Source organism: Corvus brachyrhynchos, unplaced genomic scaffold (genome assembly GCF_000691975.1).
Source record: "Corvus brachyrhynchos isolate BGI_N302 unplaced genomic scaffold, ASM69197v1 scaffold101, whole genome shotgun sequence".
Taxonomy (NCBI): domain Eukaryota; kingdom Metazoa; phylum Chordata; class Aves; order Passeriformes; family Corvidae; genus Corvus; species Corvus brachyrhynchos.
Window position 1 is genome coordinate 943198 of NW_008237239.1, and position 18974 is coordinate 962171.

An 18974-nucleotide genomic window follows, 5' to 3' on the forward strand; every position below is an offset into this window, starting at 1 on the left:
GACTTGCCCTGTCACACACAGAGACAAAACATGATGCTTGAATCAGTTGCTTTCTCTCTTTGCTTGCTATGATCACAGTTTAGTAGGATTCACAGTTTGTGTAGAAGCACATCCATGCTCTGTCTTCTGGCCTTCCTTTTGAGTGCCCTGGACTGTAGAACTAATAGTGGGGGAGAGACACAGAAACAAAATCACCCTGCAAGATATAAGACGGACATTCTGGATAATATCTGAGTTCCTTCGAAGTGAAAGCTGAAAAGATCAGGAAAAGTGGAATTGAATTTAAGCCACTCCTTTTTGGAGTAGATATACTTTTACCCTGGCTAAGCAATTTCCTGGTGGATTTTTTTTTTCACTTTCCAGCACCTGCTTGTTTCAGAAGGCAACACTCCAGGGATAACTGTGAGCCAGTGCCAAGATCCAGCATTTCTCACTCCCCTCTCACCCGCCTCCACCCCTTGCCACACACCCCAATATAGAATGACAGCACATCGCCACAATTTAAATGACACTGCCTCTGCCTCCTCGGAAGGACAGGTCCTCCAGAGAACACCAGCCACAAGAGCTGTCCACTTTCACCAAAAAAAATCTTCATCATGGCCTATAAAGCAGCACATTTGGCCTTTAAGTCACGCTGGCACAAGACAGACGAAGAGCTCTGTCGGCACAGCATGTCCTTTGTCTTGCACAAGGCGATCCAAAACGACTTCTTTAAGTGTTACCTTTATCTGCTGGAAAAGCTTCCTCTGGGTGAGTAGCTGGGGCAGGAGTGTCCGTGTGTGTGTGTGACTGTGCTCTGGAAAGATGGATGGTGTCAGATGGCGGAGGGCAGACACGTTCCTGACAGTGAGGAGAGTAGTGGTTTTGAGAAGCCCAGCTCGAGAGACTACAATGCTCCATGAAGAGTTTGGAACTATGTCTCTCAACTCCCTCTAGTTCAGTACCCTGTTGTTTCACCTAAATACTCCACAGATTCTTAGAGGAAGGAAAGGGTAAGACTGCAAGAGTGAATGAGTAGTTTGTTTTCTGGGTGACTTTTCCTTTTTTTGCCATCATTTGAGTAAAACATGCTTTGACCTGTTTGGAACTTGGAAGGACAAATGCAAAACTAGCAGAGCTGGCAGGCCATTCTTTCTTTGGCCTGATACCTGTTGTGTTGTCATTCTGGGTGTCCTTAGCTCTGGTGTTTGTATTGTTTTGGACAAGTGAAGGTAGTGATTTGAAAGGTAGTGATTGAAATTTTTTTTTCGAGAGTCTTTGTTACGCAGATCCCTGCAGCAGACTGTCTAACCTACTGTTTGTTCTCTGGGAGGAAAACATTTCCAAAAAAATTTTTATAGACAAATTTCAATAACAGCCTCTGGTACAAAATGGCAAGAGGGTTTGGGGTTTTTGGAGGTTTTTGTTTGTTTTTTCTCTAAGATGTAGAAAATGTTCATTTCTTATGAAAATTTGACCCTGAATAAGAAACAAAATTTCCCAGTGGTAATAAAGCCAAAAAGTAGATTTGACTTGAGTCTGTATGTCATGTTTTAAGCAGAATTATTCAGCCTACATTCCATGTCAGAACTGTAGGAATTTTAAGATGGGAAGGATTAGTCTGTGCAATCTGTTTAAGTGAATTCTTGGGGGTTCCTTTCTAATTAAATGATCCATTTAGGCAAAAGGATTATCTTACCTGTTTGTGTGAACTGTACAGATGCCAGTGATTACTCTGCTCAAAGGGTAGAATTCATGAATCCTGTAAAGAGAAAAAACATTTCCATGACATCTTAGTATTTTTAATGTGGCTTTTTAAATGCAGCAGTATCTGCAGCTATTTAAAATGAAACATGGAAGATAAATACTCCTATCTCTAGTGGTAGGTACCTGTGAACAATGGAAAGAAAGGAAAGATGGAAGGAAGGGAAGTCAATTACAGGTTGATGGAATCTCATGAAGTCCATGAAAATGTTATTCTTTCATTTGTTTTGAAAATAAACACAACTTACTAGAAACTGAGCAGGATTTCCTACAGTGTTAACTGTTGATGTAAGTACCACTACATCATTTTAAGGTTAGAAGGTACCATTATGACCATCTAATTTAGAATTTCATGTAAAAATTCCAGCATTGTGCTTGTAACTTTTCTGGGTCCCAGTATGTTTTTATGAACACAGAAATACATTAGTTTAAGTGTTTCAAATGGCTGAGAATCCATCAGTCACCATTCAGCTGTTTCCAGGCCTAATTGCTTCACTCATAAAACTATATGTTATTTCTTGTCTGAATTTTATTTGAATTTCCATTCCTAGCCAACAGGCTTTGTAAAATATTTCTATCAGACCAAAGGTCCCCTCTGCCAGGCTTTCCATGACCTGACTCATAAAACTTAACTAAGGAGCTTACAAGCTTATTGCCAGCTTATCCAAATTACTTTGACTCCATGGAAGATGGACTGTGAGCCCAGCCTTCATGTGAACGTGCATCATGTCTCTTACTCCATGGTTATTGTCATGAAGTAAAAGTGGGCACGAGGACAGGTGGAGTAGTTCATATGCTGTGAATACACATCCAGGGAACTTCGCATCCTGCTATGATGTCAGGGTCTGGATAGGGGGACAGTCAGGTGGGTAAAAAATGTTTGGGTGATTGGCTCAGAAAGTTGTGGTCAAATCTTGAACTCAGTGGAATCCTATGAGGATCCGTCCTGGGACCTGTTCTGTTTAGAACCATAGAATGGTTTGGGCTGGAAGGGACCTTAAAGTTCATCTGGTTTCAACTCCCCTGCCATCTTTATCAATAACCAGGAGGAGCTGAAGGACTGTTTTATCATCACATTCAGAGATTGCAGCCAACTGGCAGGATTTGCCCACAAGCTTCAAGTCAGGACTGCCATCCAGAGGCACCTAAATAGACTGGAGGAAAGGGACAGTAGGAACCTAGTGCCATTCAAGTCCACTGAAATTCAAACCCAAATGCCAGGTTGTGTACCTGGATAGGAAAAACCCTTGGCAACAACACCACAGACTGATCAGTGTCTGGCCAGGGAGTGGCCCAGCTGGTGGGGTTTTGGTAGGAAGCAGCTGAATGTCCTGGAAGCAAAGGCAGCCAACAGTATCCCAGAATGGATTAACAAAAGCATAGCTAATTGACTGAGGGAAGTGATGATCCCCTTTTCTACAGCAGTCATTAGATCATATGTGTAGAGTCTTGACTCCCACTGCAGGAAATGACATGGAATGAGTTGGAAGCCCCCCAGTGTGGTGAGGGAAATGGAGCACATGCCCTGTGAAGACAGACAAAGGGAATGGGGCATGTTCAGCCAGAAGAGAGACCAAATATCATCCTGCTAGTACCTCCAAGAAGGTAATGAATAAGATGGAGCTAAGATCTGCACAGTTGTATGAGGCATGAGGACAAGGGCGGGTGGCCATAAATCAAAACAAAAGTAGCCCAGACTGGCTATAAGGAAAAAATCTTTTTATGTGCAGTCAGGCATTGGAACAGGTTGCTCAGGGAAGTTGTACAATTCTCCATCACTGGAGGCTTTCTAAACCCAGCTGTCTAAACCCTGATGAACCTCTCTGACATCATGTCTGTCCTTGTTTTGAGCAGCAGTTTGGACCAGAGACTTCCTTAGGTGCCTTTCAACTTTCCTGTGATCCAGTGCTCTCTGTGATGGAGAGGACAGAATGTGGCAGGTCTGAACACCTCTGCATAATGACAGTTTCCAGCTCAGTTCAGAGTGGAACAGAGCAGAAATGAGCTGAACTTCTCAGGCTTCAAGACTAGAGCCAGGTATCTCTGTGTAAACAGTGTTAAAGGACTAGAGCAACACTGTGACCTAGCAGGGAAGTTGAGCATGTGCTTATCCCTACTCATGAGTAATAACACTGAAACCAAGACTCACATCGAATCTTGCAGTGCTGCCCAGGGTCAGCAAGGTCCAAAGCTTCCTTCAAACTCTGTTAACTCCACACTACCCCCACTCCACTGCTGGGTTCAGTGGTGGAGCACTTCTAGGAATGTTTACTTAGGAGCTGAGCGTATCTGGTATCACAGCCTGTTAAGAGAAACATGTCACTTTTACAGACCAGGGTAACATTTATAAATAAAAGACATGAGTAACTTTAGGCCCTGATCCAAAAATGTACTTAAATGTGTGTGAGAGCCCTTAAGCCCAGTGGACTTTAATGGAGCTACTCTGGTGCTGGAAATTATGCACGTGTTTACATGGGCTGTGGGACTCGGTGCCACTGGGCTGAGATCTGCAGTGGAAAACTGAGATGATCCATCCCTGGAGACAAATACTCTTGTGTGTGAGGCACGTGGCTGTAAGTAAAATCTGCTTTGGGGGTGGGATGATGTTCATCCTCTATAAAACAGAATTTACATGGTGCTCAGACCACAGTAGAGAGGTAGATTCTACCATCCACGCAGATAACTATTTTCCAGCTGATGCACAAAGCAGATGTTGCATCTAAAAGGGAGCACTCAGCCAAACTGGAATTAGTTCAGGATCTTGCAGAAAGCAACTGGAGGCGCAAAATAATGTTTACAAATAAAAACTTATAAAAATTACTTGCAACATTTATTTCTGCCAGGGAAATTTAGCTGAGGAAACCCTGCAGTCAAGAACTGTAAGTCAGTGTACATCAGGTTGGGATTGCACTAGGTCTTATGTATTAAGTGGTCCATTTCTTTAGAAATTTAGATGAGATGCACTGGAAAACAACATTTTTAACTGATCCATAAGAAAATATGAGAGAGAATGTTCTGAACTTTGCAGGGCAAAAGGCTCAGGTGGATAGTTTGTCTAGTCCACATTGGTTGGCATTCAGCCATAGATCACCACTCTGCATTGAGACTGTGTTTGCAGTGACTGAAAATTATTAATGTCCCATGACTGGAGTGACCTTTAGGGTGTCCGTTTGCACCCTCAGCCTGCTTGAGCAGTGGGTTTGCTTCAACCATCTCTGCTTGGGGACTTGCCAGCAGATTCAGCTGAGGGACAAGTGTGCCATGAAAAAGTTTCTTCTTTACTGGAAGCACATTTCTGACCTTTAATCTTGCAAGTTACCTGCCCTAACACTGAAAACCTCATGTGTTAGACAGCTGCCTGCCCTGTGATATCTGAGGAACTTGCAGCCTGCGTCGTCCTATCCTGCTTATGCCCTGCTTCACGAAGTTCATTGAAGGCAGGCTGTGTACCCATAGCAGGCCCCACAAGTATTTCATTTCCTGATGCATGAGATAGTCCCACATGGGTCATGGAAAGGGAGATGCCTCTGGCTAGGCAGGTCCTGGATGAAGGGGAGGCACGGCTGCAACACTGACGGCCACCAAGGACATGTGGCGCTTCTCTTTTGGGGTACGTTCTTGCAAGCTGGCAAACAAAAAAAGGAACAGAAATGAGCCTGCACCTTTTTCTAATTCAGATTTAGTTTGTTAAAGCCTGTCCTCTCTTGAGATGCAGAACCCTGTGGTTCTGCTGCTGGAGCCTGCATGCCAGGTACAGCTGCGAGGCAGATCAGAGGTAAGGTTGATTGACTGTGTCTAGAAAACTGGGTTGTACATTGGGAGAGTTGGCAGTGCTGCAAATTCCTGAGAGGGAGGAGCAACACTGAGGGAGCAAGAGATGGAAATCATCCCTCTAGATCTGACACTTGTACGAGTGAGGCTATGGGTCCACAGGAGAAAACTTTGTGTACAGTGCCATTCTTTGCATTGGCCCGTGTCTTTGCATGCCCTGGGGTGGGAGACATGCATAAAAACATCTTTGCACAGTTTAATGCATAGAGAAGTCCCTGTGGATGCTCACCCAGAGCTGGTTTCGGATATCAGCATGTAGGGCAGAGCTCTGGGGCCCCAGATGGCCCAGGAGGAGCTGCAATCAGCTGGTGTGTGCATGCAAGTCCTGGCAGGAATTCTGCAAGCCTGATACTGGTTCTGAGCAAGAAATGTGAGAGCACACACACCAGATCTGATATTCTGAACAGCATATCGTCCCCATGTGTTGCCTCAGGTCAGGGTTATGTTTTGAGTAGAAGGACTCTGAATATTTGTTTTTCATGCTGTCCTGGTGTGCAGACAGCCTGTAAATGCCTTTCCTTTCAATCTAGCAAAATGGGATAAATCACTGTCCCTTGAGAGGTCTGTTAAACAACCCCTGGAATCATCACTGGATTCTTATATAGAGGATCTCGCAAAGCCAACATGCAGGGATTCAGTTCTGTTCAGCAGACAGGCTGACCTCTGAAATGGAGCTAAAGGAGATGCAGAGAAGACAAGATGGTGCCACTTCTGGAGAAGGATAGGGATCCCTTACTGGAAAAATCACAGCCACTGATGGAGTCTTTTTCCCAGGCTCCGAGAGCCACCCTGACCAAACTGTGCTGCGGATTGGTTGCTGCCCTCTTCATATTAATTTCTTCAGCTAAATGGCTTCTTCTGAGTATGTGAATATAATCAGTGGAGTGTGTAAAACTCCCAGGTTTGACCCTTGCTGGGCTCAGTGCTTCTTGTGATATAAATTTCTCAGGCATAACATAAATGTGTAATGGATTAAAGCTTTAATAGTATCCGTTCAGCAGTTGACTTAAGCAGGTGATGACAAGAAGGGCTGGTAATGCTGCTTTTGTTGGATGAGGGATATGCTGGGCATGCTGCTTATATGTAACCCTATAGCACTATTCTGTTCCGAGTGGTCCTTGGTGGTAGTTATTCCCCGTCCTATTTCCTTTGTATGCTGAGCTTGCTTGCCCTCAATTAAGTACATTCCAGGCTTATATTCAGGGCCTTTGGTCTTACTGTCATCCTCTGTGTGGAGGGCATAATTCCTGCTCCCCAGCCTGCATAAGCAAGGCACGGCCTATTCAGCCCCTTCCCAGCAGCAGCTGGCAGTGCTTCCGTTGAAGTTTAAAGATGCCGTGACAAAGCACTGCCCCCTGGTCTTTCTGTGCATGCAGCTGCCAGGGAGCTCTCCCTCACTTCTGTTATGAACTCAAAAGGTGTTTGCTGCTGGATCATTTCCAGTGCCTTGAGCGCGCTGGGAACCTGCAGCAGAGAGCTGGTCTCACACTGCAAGGCAGTGCTTGCAAAGGCTTGCTCCTAGTGTGACTCTGTCCTTCCTCTTTGCTTGGCTTTCACTGTCAGGCTTGGAGTTGTGTTTTTGGTGGAGGGTCTGTCATACACACAGGAGAATGCCTGGACACTTGTATGCACACATGAGGCACTCAGGAGTGATGATTTCCAAGCAAAATTTACAGCCTGCCTGAATCCAAACTTTTGAGCTGCAAAACAACTACTTTTGATATGCTGATGCACATCATGTACAGAAAAACCCAGGATGTGGAGGATAGATGTCAGTTTTTAAAGAACAGGGCAAAATAGCCCTTTATTCAGCAGAACTCACAGGTTTTAATAAAACAGCTTCAAACTACTGACTGCTGTATGTTACCAGCAATGTAGCCAAGAAATGAAAAGAAACATCCAAGCCTCTGGCACACAGGAACCTTTCAGTTTATCACCCACTGATTACCTTGCCCCTTGACCTGTGACAGTTTAGGACTGTCTCTTCTAAATTGTGTCCCCTCTGCGTACTCATTTAGGCCTGAGACTACCATCTGCTCCTTGGTTCAGCTTACTTGCATTGCCACAGACCGTACAGTATCACTAAAAATAAACCAGAGCAAGTGCCTCATTCATCCACTCTCTTCCTGGTGCACTCTTCATGCAGCTGTCAATAGCTGGAAAGCTTATCTGGAAATCTGCACAACAGTTAGGTCAGTGATAGTAGAAATGATGACCCTGCATAGTAGTAAATGCTGCCCACAGCTTTTCCAGGAAAAATCGGACCCCTTGCTGTCCTTGGCATGCATGTTCAACTCAAACCTGAAGTGATTTTTCACTGACATGAAAATGTAGTGTTTGAAAATGACTTCTGAACCTGGAAAGCACCGAATTTGCCTGAGGGCTGGATCCCTTCAAGGTCTTGTAGGATTTAATCCAACACCTTTCGTTCCACCTTTGCTTTAGAAACAGATTTGGTGTTTTGAAGTCTCAACTGAAGTTCATAGATCTTCGTCATCGTGCCTCCAGAGCAATTAACTAAGCCAGAAATACCTGTCAGTAACAATAAAATAGTGATTTATCTGCTTGCAGTGAAACTTTACGCTCTGACAAGTCAAGTCATCAATGGGGAGATGCAGTTCTATGCCAGGGCCAAACACTTCTACCGGGAGGTGCCTGCCACGGAAGAAGGAATGATGGGAGACTACATCGAGCTCTCCAACACAGATGTTGAATCCTCCCGGGAATTTCTCAGGAAGTTTGTTGGGGTGAGTCATTTAATCTCATCTTCTGCAAGAAGTAGTGGATGTGTCAAAAATTATGTGCATGGTGTCCAGCCACATCTAATTTAAGTGGCACCATGTGTCACATTTGATTCGCAGTCACAGGTCACCACTGTTGTTGGGTCTAGTTGTGTTCTCCCAGGTCATGCATCAGCATGAATGCACATTTTGCCTGGTCTTACATCATTATTTACCTGTTTTACTTCCTTTCCTAATTCTCCAAAGCTGCAATGAGGATTGTGCAAGGAGTTCTTGTAGCTGGGTCTGGGTGAGGGATTAATTCTCAGTGCAGGACTGGGACCTTTCATGATAAAATCTTTGTTGGCTTCAGTGGCAGATTTGTCTGTGAAAATGCCTGCAGTCCATTTGGGAAACTAGATGAGACTGAATGCCCAGTTTCTGGTTTGTCTATTCATAGACATTTCTGAGAATGTTGCAACAAACCCCCCCATATCCCACACACTGGAATTATATAGAATAAGTTACACACTAGGCATAATATTTTTCCTTAAATATTCCAGTGTCACTGAACACCTTTTCAGGCAGATTACTAAAGGTCTGTAAACATCTTCAAAGGTCTGCTTTGACCTGAATTGTGAGGAGATGCCAAGTGGGATTTTAAGAGCAGTATCACTTTGGTCCTTAGGTTTCTGAAAATCCTGTTGAGTCCTAAATGCGTCTTTGGAAATCTGAAAATCTTTAGAAGTGTGGTCTGATGGTTTTCTGACTGCCCTTCCCTCCTCCCAGGGAACGAGCCCACTAAACAGCTCGATAACAGTATTAAATGTTAAAGAATCCACAAAACTACAGCAAAACAAATTTGTTAAGTTCTCCTGCTGACAAAATGACTAGTTCTATATAATGCTACCATAGATCTTTAATTTCCTTCTCAAATGTACAAATTTGGGATAGCCAGATGACCTTTTTTTAGCCTTAATGATCCACTGTGGGAAGAAAGCTCAATAGGTTAATTAGATGTTGTGGATGGAAATAAAAAAGGCACAGTTTAAATGGATTGGGATGGAAAATGAGTGTGGCTTGACAACAGATAGAAATCATGCAGAGCAGTGAAGGCCAAGTGATGGCAAAGTTTGCTGTACCTGATAGAGGGAGACTTTGGGGCTGTGAGCCAGCAAAACACAAGTGAATGGCTGCATTTTTTAGTATCAACAGTCATTTGTATTAATGCTGATGCAAAAAAGGCTTCTCAGAGCCTCACTGTATCATGCTGTCAACAAACACAAAATGTGAAAATAAAAAAGGAGGTTCAGTAAGGAGATGAACCTGATGTTTTCTGAATGACATTTCTGAAAATGGCATTTTCAGAAAAAAATGAAATGCAGTCGAGGCACATTCCTTAAATTTTATTTAAGTCTTGTTTTAAGGACATTTGGGGAATTCAAGTGGTACATAAGTGTGTACTCAGGGGAAGATTTCACCCTGCCTAGACATCACATAGATGCAGTTTCCTGCAGCAGGTCTGTGTCACACTGTTACACCTTCTCCTCTCCAAGACCCAAAAAGGAAAGAAGTACAGTCTGTAAGAGAGTTTCACATGTGAAAGAGGAATCATACCCAATGCATCAGGTGTGATGACAGATACAAAATACTCCAGAGCAGAACTCCTACTCCTATAATTAGCCAGGGATAGAAAGGATACTCTGAATGGCCAAGATCAATCAAGACAAAAAAGAAAAAAGGAACACAAAGGAGTCTGCACTTTTTGCTAATTCTGATTTAGTTTGTTAAAGCCTCTCTTGAGATGCAGTCAATTGATTATGCTATTTGTGGTTTATTTTCCTTTCTTATGACTGAAATTGGAATCCTGCTCAACCAGATACAAATATTTAGTGTCTTTCTGCAGCAGTGACTTTATAATAAAGCTAATGAATTGTCTTTCCAAGTTTATGGCTCTACGAATATTTTTTTTAACCAATTGGGTGATCAAGATAGAAAAAACCAATTGCTCTAATATACTTTCTCTTTTTTTTAAGAGAAGTTTAACAAAATTGGAAACTAGGAAAATTAGTTTCAGATCAACTGAACAATTTTTTATTGTTTCACCCTCTGAAAAACTTCTCCCTTTGTTTTCAAGAGTTCAAGTTAGCTCCAAAATAAAAAATGCTCTTTAGAAATGAAAAGTTGACAAGTTTGGTTTCTTTTTTCCTTGAAAGTTATGAAAAAAGAAGTACTTTGACATTTTCAACATTCTTTCCCATGTTTTTTTGGCTAAAACTATTCTCTAGATTTGAAATACCAATTTCACAGAGAGTTTTATTCATCTAAAACTTTATATTCTGGCAAAACCAGTGTTCCCTAAAAAAAAACTAGTTGCCCGGTTCCACTCAAATTACTCCTCTTGAGTTAGTTTGGCTGGCGTGGAAATGCCACACAGTGACATTTCCCTTACATGACTGATGTTGCATACCTTCAGGTATGGCATTTCTTAGCATGATTCTTAGCACCACTGTAAACTGAGCTACAGATTTCTTTACCATTGGAGAATTTATCTTGCCTGGGCACATGGAAGGAATTACAGAAAGGACTAAGGACTTTACTTATATTTTAGCCTGTCTCCTTCCCAGGCAAGTCAAACAGAGTTGAAAGTGCCACTGTGTTCGAGTTAAGAGGTTTTATGTGTGTGTGGGCAGAACTCAAACCAAGAGCAACATGGCTTGAGCCAACAGTGCTGTGCAGACAAGCTCAAGGCTGTCTCAGGTACAGCCATGGGGAAGGGTTATCAGCAGAGCTACAGCCCTGCATATTTATGGCAGTGTGCTAATGCCTTGATGTCCACACAGACACTGTGTTTCCAAGCGCCTAATCTGGAGGTAGCGAGTAAAAAAGAAAATTAAAAAAAACAAAGAAAGCATTAATTCAGGATCAGTTGTGAGCTGTAGGTGTGTAAAATAATACAGATGGAGATTATATTGACTTTACAGCTCCCTCTCTGCCCTAAATGCTTTCTCCCTTTCTTGCCCCCAACTCACCTGCATGATTGGTCACTTGCTGAATGAAAACGTCTTGAAAGTGATTTTTCTCCTGTTTGGTCAGGGTGATAGAAGAGATGTTGTTGAAAACATGCTCTTTTAAAATTTATTTAGAAGGAAAACCACTGTGATTTTTATCTGTTTCTTGAACTCTGATTCCTTTTTTTGTCCTGCTTAGCTTCGCTGCCTTCCTGCTCTTCCAAGACCTGAAGTAGCCCCAGGAACATATCCCACAGCTCTTTTATTCCGAATGAAATTTATGAGTGCCCTATTCAGCTTTACAGAACAATCTTGGGGTGTATATGTGTCCTAAAGGACAGTGATTCTGAGTAATGGGAAGCAAATAGTCAGAGGAGCAGTCAGTCTTAAATTTTGAAGCCTGTTCTGGCTTACAGTTTTCACTTATACTGTTTTTTTAAATAAGGAGTCTGATTTTCAACTCAATTAGACTTTTGGGAAAATGTTTGCCTTCCAAAGAAAATGTTAATACTCTGTCAAAGCCCTGAGCACTTCCAAACTGAAAATATATTAGCTGAACATGGAATTATGTCAACATTTTCATTACAAATGGACCTGTGGTGTTTCACAGGGGTTCTCAACTGACTGCCCGAAGCTCTCGCTCCTTTTCAGCCAGCGAAGTGTGGGATCGAACTTCATCTCCCATGACTGCTCCCTTTCCTTCTTCTCAATGGCACACGGAGATGTGTCATTGGAGGTCCTTGCTGTGATGTATCATGGGAGATGAATTCCCTGTTTTGAGCAAGGTCCTGTGGCTGTCGATTCTGTGAAACACAAATGTTGGAGGAGATACCTGGCTTTTTGTCGAATTCTGTTGATGGTTTTGGTAAATCATCCTGATTTTCTCACCAGATTTCTCAAAGATTTTTAGTTAATCCCATCAGTGTAGACCTGTATGTATGTGCCAGCCAGCAATGTGGAAATCCACCTTGTAAAGATCCAAGACACAGTTCCTTCGCCTTTCCTGAACTCCTTGTTACTTCTTAGTCTGGTCCTCAGTAAAAGCCATGTGCTCCTAAGTGCAGCCTGTGGATGAGGAATGGCTCCCATTTTCCAGCTAACTACAAACAGGTAGTCTCCAGAGTCCAATAGGGTTGAAGGTTTGTGGACTCTTGCACACATCAGGAGATTAATCTTCCTGGGTATACAAATTGGGAGCAGCAGCCCTGGAGACTGGTGAGAGCCCTTGAGGGCCGTGTGCTCTTTCTACAGTTACTCCGTGTAATCAGATGCTCGGCTGGGCTATTCATAGTCATGTCATTGACAGTACTGTCCTTTGACCTTAATAATCTACTGAATTACCCACTGAAGCCAGGCCAAAAAAGTGTGAGTTACATGATTTATGCTTGGTTCATTACAAAGGGGGGGTCTCCCAATAAGCAGGAAGAGCAAGACCCTTCCTGGGCTTATTTCCTTTGAGAGCACTGAAGTTGCCGCAGGGACTTTGGCCCATAGCTTTCACTTCAACACTCAGTTCCAGGGGACAGGGAAAAGGTGTTTACATTTGCTTTTAAGATATTTGTTTAACAGATAACTTTGGCCAGGGGAGCTCCTATCCCACAGTCAGTGCATTTGTAGACTTGCAATTTCTGTTTTACAGAACAGCAGCAGGCTCTTAAGAGCCTTTTTATAGCTAGAATGGAAGCTTTAGGGGTGAAATACAGCTTTCATTATAAAGCTTCTTTTACAGCCCCTCATTATTTTCTCATAGTCACAGCCTTTGTGCCATGTTTCTTTGTGTCTGATCTCTGTCCAAAGATGACATTTATGAAGAAAAAAGGAACAGTTAAGCAAAATCTAGTCAATCATCTTTCTTGTCTCTATGCCTAAAAGAGAAATTCTGTATATGCTCCAGCCCAAACTTCTTGAGTTGTCATAAGTTACCTACCACTCCAAGATCTTTGTTCAAACACAATTTGTTTTGAGAACTGCACTTTGATCCCAGGGATTCTATGTATCTACAGAAATGCCTGTGGGCACCTTGGGAGTTCTGTGCTGCAGAAGTTACTGCCTGAATGCAGTATTTGGTGTATGCTTCCTTTTTTATTAGGCCTTCACAGGGTGCAGAATGAGGCTTATCTAGCCAAGTAGTTGCCTTTGAGGTGTGAATATTTGAAGTTGCAAGGACTTTACAAAGAGCTGTGGATCTTCTGAGAAAGCTAGGAGCTTGTGAAAGACTCTGTCTCTTCTTACACCAAGCAAAAACTTACTGTACAGCAGTAAATGCAGTAAGAAGTCCCAGCAGCAGCAGCCTGGGAATGTGACAGCCCAGCTCAGCTCAGACAATGGTACCCAAAGCCGTGCTGATTCTTATCAATCTTGCAACAGCCCTGCACAGATAAGGAGAGAAGACACTAGGCTGGCTGGACTAAAGGCTGTAGTGGGTAACACGGTTGCTGTGATTTTTCAGGTGGTATTTTTCAGATTTCAGATGATTTTCTTGTATCCCACAGGGGGTGGGGAAAGCTGGCACCAACCGCGCCCTGGACTGTGGCTCTGGGATAGGTCGGATCAGCAAGCACGTCCTGTTGCCGGTATTCAAGAGTGTGGAACTGGTGGATATGATGGAGAATTTCCTGGCTGAGGTCCCAAACTACCTGCAGGGCAAGGAGGACAGAGTGGAGATGTATTACTGCAAAAGCCTCCAGGAATTCACACCAGCCCCACAAAGATACGATGTCATCTGGATTCAGTGGGTTTCAGGTTAGTTCTGTGTGATTCTTCTAGCCTGACATCTCACAGAATAGACAGCCTGTGGTCAAAGGAAGTTCTCAAATCTTTGGGACTGCTTCCTAAAACATCACAAGAGACTTCTGAGAGTTCCCCCAAGCCACATGCACAGTGGGTACAAATCAAGTTGTTTTTGTCAGGTCATGTGTTGGAGAAAAGTACCAGTTCCTGGAGAGCAGCCTGCATGCAAAGGTGCAGCTGAGGAGGAGGCTTTACATGTGGATTTTCTTGAGCAGGAATACTCTTTCTTAGTTACCAGTGGTGCAGAGAGAAACACGGGGCTGGCCTCACTTGTGAACAATGGTTTCTGAGTCAGCTGATTATCCAGACTTGGAGGTATTTCAGGAAACAATCAGGAAAAAAGCCATAGTGGAATCGCCATTACCTGTAAATCAGATCATGTCTTATTACATGCACTGATGTTTATCAAACAGGTTCCCTTAGCTATGTCCCACAGTAGCCCCTCCTATAAGGAATATCTGCTTCTTCTCCTGCAGCCACCCCAGTGAATACCCTGCAGCATTTACAGCAACAGACTGGCAATCAGATAATGCAGGTTATGTATCTTACCAAAAAAAAAAAAAAAAAAAAAAAAAAAAAAAAAAATCTGCTGCAGTGGAAAGAAGGTTTTCTCCTAATCTGTGAACCAAAGTGCCCATGGTGCAGTTTCAGAAGGCAGAAGGAATTATTTAAGAGGCGGTCTGAACAAATTGCTTTAGACCAGCATAATTTTCCTTCGTATTTTTGCTTTTCCTTAATAATGAGTCATTTCAGTAAACGTAACTCCTGCCTCAGCTTTTGAGCAAATCCAAGTCAAAATGAGGATGAATGAGCTCAGACCTGTGTAAGGCTGTGTTGGTCAGATATGTGGCTCCTAATTAAGGGAACATATCCTCTTCTCAGCATAGACACAGATCTGAATCTTCTTTCTCCATCGATGTCAAGGAAATAGGGAGTGATCTTGATAAGTAATCAAACTTCTACCCCATCTTGAATTTGGCTGAAATATGCTAACAAGTTCATTTGATAGAGCGAGGGCAGGACTGTCTGCTAGAGAGCAACACCTTGAAGATCCCATTTTCTTAGGAAACTACACTAAAAGCCAAGAGAAAAATAAGTTCCAAATTAGGTGTTCAAAAGCTTCAGTGAATCTTGCCAATGAAATCTTGATTTGTCTTATGCATGCATAAGTATGTGAACCCTGGCAGTCATTTTGTAAAAAAAATAAAAGTGCAATCTTACATTTCATATAGAAATTACCATTTTCCTTCATCTTGAAAGGTATTCAGCTTTAGGTTTTGGGGATTTTTTATTTTTAGGGTTTTTTGTTAGGAGTGGTTAAAGAAACTTGACATGCTATGTCAGAATGTGGTTTTGAAACGACAACTTCCATTTCTAGAAGTTTAAATCTTCCATCAAGAAAATGAAATATTTTGAGTAGAAAATACAAATGATGATTTTTTTCCAAGTTTTTCATTCAGTTTCTGATCACTTGTCCTTGTTAATTCATGTTAGATGTTTCACACGTGGGAGTTCTCATTTTGCTCTTCTCTGAGCTCTACGCCACTGTTCTTAACATAACAGAAGTCCTGATCTTTGAGAAGGAAGGATAAGAAACGGAATCTCAATAACATATTGACAAAAGTACTATTTTAAAATATAAACATACCTGCAAAAATCCCATGGGGTATGGAGTAACACAAGGAGTTTAACTGGCATTGTGGAAGGTCTAGCACTCTTTGCTGGGTCTTTGATCCAGAACTCCTTTGGTGGGTACATAGTGCTACACAAAGTTACAGAGATTTTTAGCAATAAAAGACAGAGGGGACTGTGATTATCTAGTTTGACCTACTCTATATCACAAGCTCTTCTATTCATTCCTTTACCCTTATGCTAAGCCTGTGGTTTGTGTTCAATTAAAACATATCTTGAGAGATTCAACCACACTTGGTTCAAGAACTTCAAGAGGTGGTAAACCCCAGTGTTGGTAGTTTCCAATGGGTAATTGCTTACACTGTTAAACAGTTGTCACTTATTCCCAATATGAATTTGTTTGGCTCCAGCTTCCTGCCACTGATTCTTATTATGACTTAAACCACCAGATTAAAGAACCCTTCAGCACCCAGTATTTTCTCCACTCTCCTCAGTGGCTTCTGTCCACATCCCTTGCTGCTACCAATATGGATCCTAAATATTGATTGGAGTTTGTATTTATTGATCTTGTTGATTTGCCCAAGATTTCATAGTTAAATCTGGCAGGACTAGAACTTCTGCAGTGAACAGGGTGGAGACTCAGATCAAGGCACTGTTCTGACATGTACAGAGGGAGTCTGAATAGTTAATAGTGATCTATTTTCCATCTTTTCATCTGTAGGATATCTGACAGATAAAGATCTCCTGGAGTTTCTCATCCGGTGCCAGGATGGCTTGAAGGATAATGGTGTTATCATTCTGAAGGACAATGTGGCCAGGGAGGGCTGTACCCTGGACTGTCTGGACAGCAGCGTGATCCGAGACCTGAACATCCTGCACAGCCTTATTGAAATGAGCGGACTCACCGTCCTTCGAGAGGAGAGGCAGGAGGGGTTCCCTGAGCAATGTGTCCCTGTCTGGATGCTAGCCATGCAGAAAGGCCCTGCCCATTCCTGATTGCCCAATGACACTGCAGAGACTGGACTATGGATGAACCATGGGACCGGGAAGGAGAAAAGCGCCCACTGGAATCCTCCTAACCATGCACTGGTCGAGGGCAGCAACTCCTAAAGGGTCAAGAGAGAATGGCAATGGAGCCAGCTCCTCCCAAGAATAGTCTGCTTCTAAATCCTGCCTGCTTCATCTCTCTTTCCATTTTTAAAAGCTTTCCTAACCTCCTTGTCGGATCTCTCTCTCATTAAGGAGTCAATACTGGACAAAACTCATCTATTAGAAAATAATTAGGTCTGAAGTTTCTGTAGTAGTTAATTCATTTTGGAGTGTTCTGTATGAAGTGTTAACAAACGAGCCTGGTTTTTACTATGGCACTTAAATCTTCTTGGAATTCAAAAAGGATCTGTCAGATCATTGAAGCAGGAAATCCAAGTAACTTCTGGAAAACTTCACCCAAATTTTGACTGTCCTCTCTACCTGTACTTTAAAATATTTGAACCAAGAATATAAGGAAAGTTTTATCTTTTTATTGGCATCAGCTATGCAGTTTGGTTTTTGTTTGTTTGCGTGTTTTGTTGGGGTTTTTTTTTGCATTTCTGTCAATTTGGACAATAAAGCAACCTGGTTAATTTTCCATTTTTAGGAGCTACTTAATCTTCCTGATGTTTCTGCCGTAGAACAATAGTGGTACATAAGGGATTTCACACTCTGGGGGAAAACATGGCTGACAAATATCTGCATGTTTGCATTGAAATTTTGTGAAAAGCTTGCCCCACATATTACATTCTGGAAAATTTTTTTTTTCAGAATGTTCACAGTGGAAACCACTTGAAAGCCTCTCTTTATTATTCATACCACTGTACATTTCTTTCTTTCCCACATTCAGAACAAGTCTGGCACCATATGCAGAGCTAATGGGATTTCACGGAGCGTTAATAGTAAGACTGTAAAAAGAACTAATACGGTATTGTATTAATTAACAACTGTGCTAAACTGCAGAGAGTGTTAGTGTAACCCAAAAGCTATGATTTATATTCAAAGAGCAGCTGTATAAGCCTGGATTTGAAAATACTAACATGCAGCCCATCTCCTTAAGGCTCACAGAAATTATACATTAAGCTTCTTGCCCTCTTGGTTGAGGCACAGAAAGTGCTGTGGAAGGACAGAAGTTCATTTTGCAAACAAATTCAGAATTTGAAATTCTGCTTCATTCTAAATGAAGATATAAAGGGGGAATTTTGAAATTTGTTATGAGGGAAAGCCGCACAACCACAGTTTTCCAAATTGCTTAAAATTTTTTATCCAGACAAAATCCAATGTTTCTTTTGAATTGAACTTTTGACATAATTTGCACTTAAAATGTTATTAAGGCTTGTTCAAAAACCTAGAAATTAATGATAACATTAGAAACGTTCTGACTCTGTCAGAATTTTTATCACATCTTACTCCCCTGAGATGCAATTCTGGCAAAGGTTTTCAGACTTTGTAAAGAGTTGCACTATGACAAATCTCTGTGTGCTAGTGGAAAAGAGTTCTATAAAACATCCCTCACATGACTGGAGGCAGAACTGGCTGTGTCAAATATTGTCAGCTGTGTTAGATTAACTAAAAAAGAAGCCTGAAGATAACAAGACAAGGGAGCCTCTCAGCTGGGTTTTAGTACACATTGCTGTCCTTTGATAACAAATCTCCAATTTTAATTTTAATTGCATAACTCATCTTCTCTAGCAATATGTTTGCACATGTTGAGAATTACCAGTTTATGGCAGAAGGCTTTCTGCCATCAAATCTTATCCAGTAACTCTTCTGTTAATGTTCCATCTCTAATTGTAGCATTAAGGAAAACCACACTGGTGATTTGGTGAATATTCTGGCGTGTCTTGTAGCCTAGAAACCTATGGTTCCCATGACACAGATGCTTCTGGAATGTTTTGACTAATTCTTCCACTCCAATCAGCTGGTATTGGATGCAAATTGAGTACATAACATTGTCAGAAACCTTAGGTGAACACTTGCATTCAGGATTTTTTCCCAGAACTAAAGACTTCAAATTCCCTCCAAGCCACCTACATTGCTTTCATTCTACCGAGGCTGCTAAAAACTGATGTGGTGTTTGTGTGCACAGGAGTATGTGCAGATACCTGAAGGAGTCTTAGCATCATAGAATATCCTGAATTGAAAGTGACCCACAAGAGTCATCAAAATCCAAGTCCTGGCCCTGCACAGGACAGTCCCAAGAATCCTACCATGTGCC

General features: G+C 42.1%; 1 protein-coding gene across 1 annotated transcript; it reads left to right on the forward strand.

The window, feature by feature from the left end:
* The first annotated feature begins 572 nt into the window (after positions 1-572).
* Positions 573-17248, forward strand: METTL11B (methyltransferase like 11B). The gene is made up of 4 exons (XM_008630173.2): positions 573-750; positions 8146-8321; positions 13798-14047; positions 16449-17248. The coding sequence occupies exons 1-4, from the start codon at positions 597-599 to the stop codon at positions 16721-16723; spliced, it is 855 nt and encodes a 284-aa protein (XP_008628395.2). The 5' UTR covers positions 573-596; the 3' UTR covers positions 16724-17248.
* Positions 17249-18974: the final 1726 nt, after the last annotated feature.

Bases quoted from the DNA above. Each gene is read 5' to 3' on its own strand.
- METTL11B (XM_008630173.2), top strand. From the start codon at position 597: ATGGCCTATAAAGCAGCACATTTGGCCTTTAAGTCACGCTGGCACAAG. The intron at 8,322-13,797 runs GTGAGTCATTTA...TGTATCCCACAG, and splicing joins TTCTCAGGAAGTTTGTTGGG to GGGGTGGGGAAAGCTGGCAC. The intron at 14,048-16,448 runs GTTAGTTCTGTG...TTTCATCTGTAG, and splicing joins CTGGATTCAGTGGGTTTCAG to GATATCTGACAGATAAAGAT.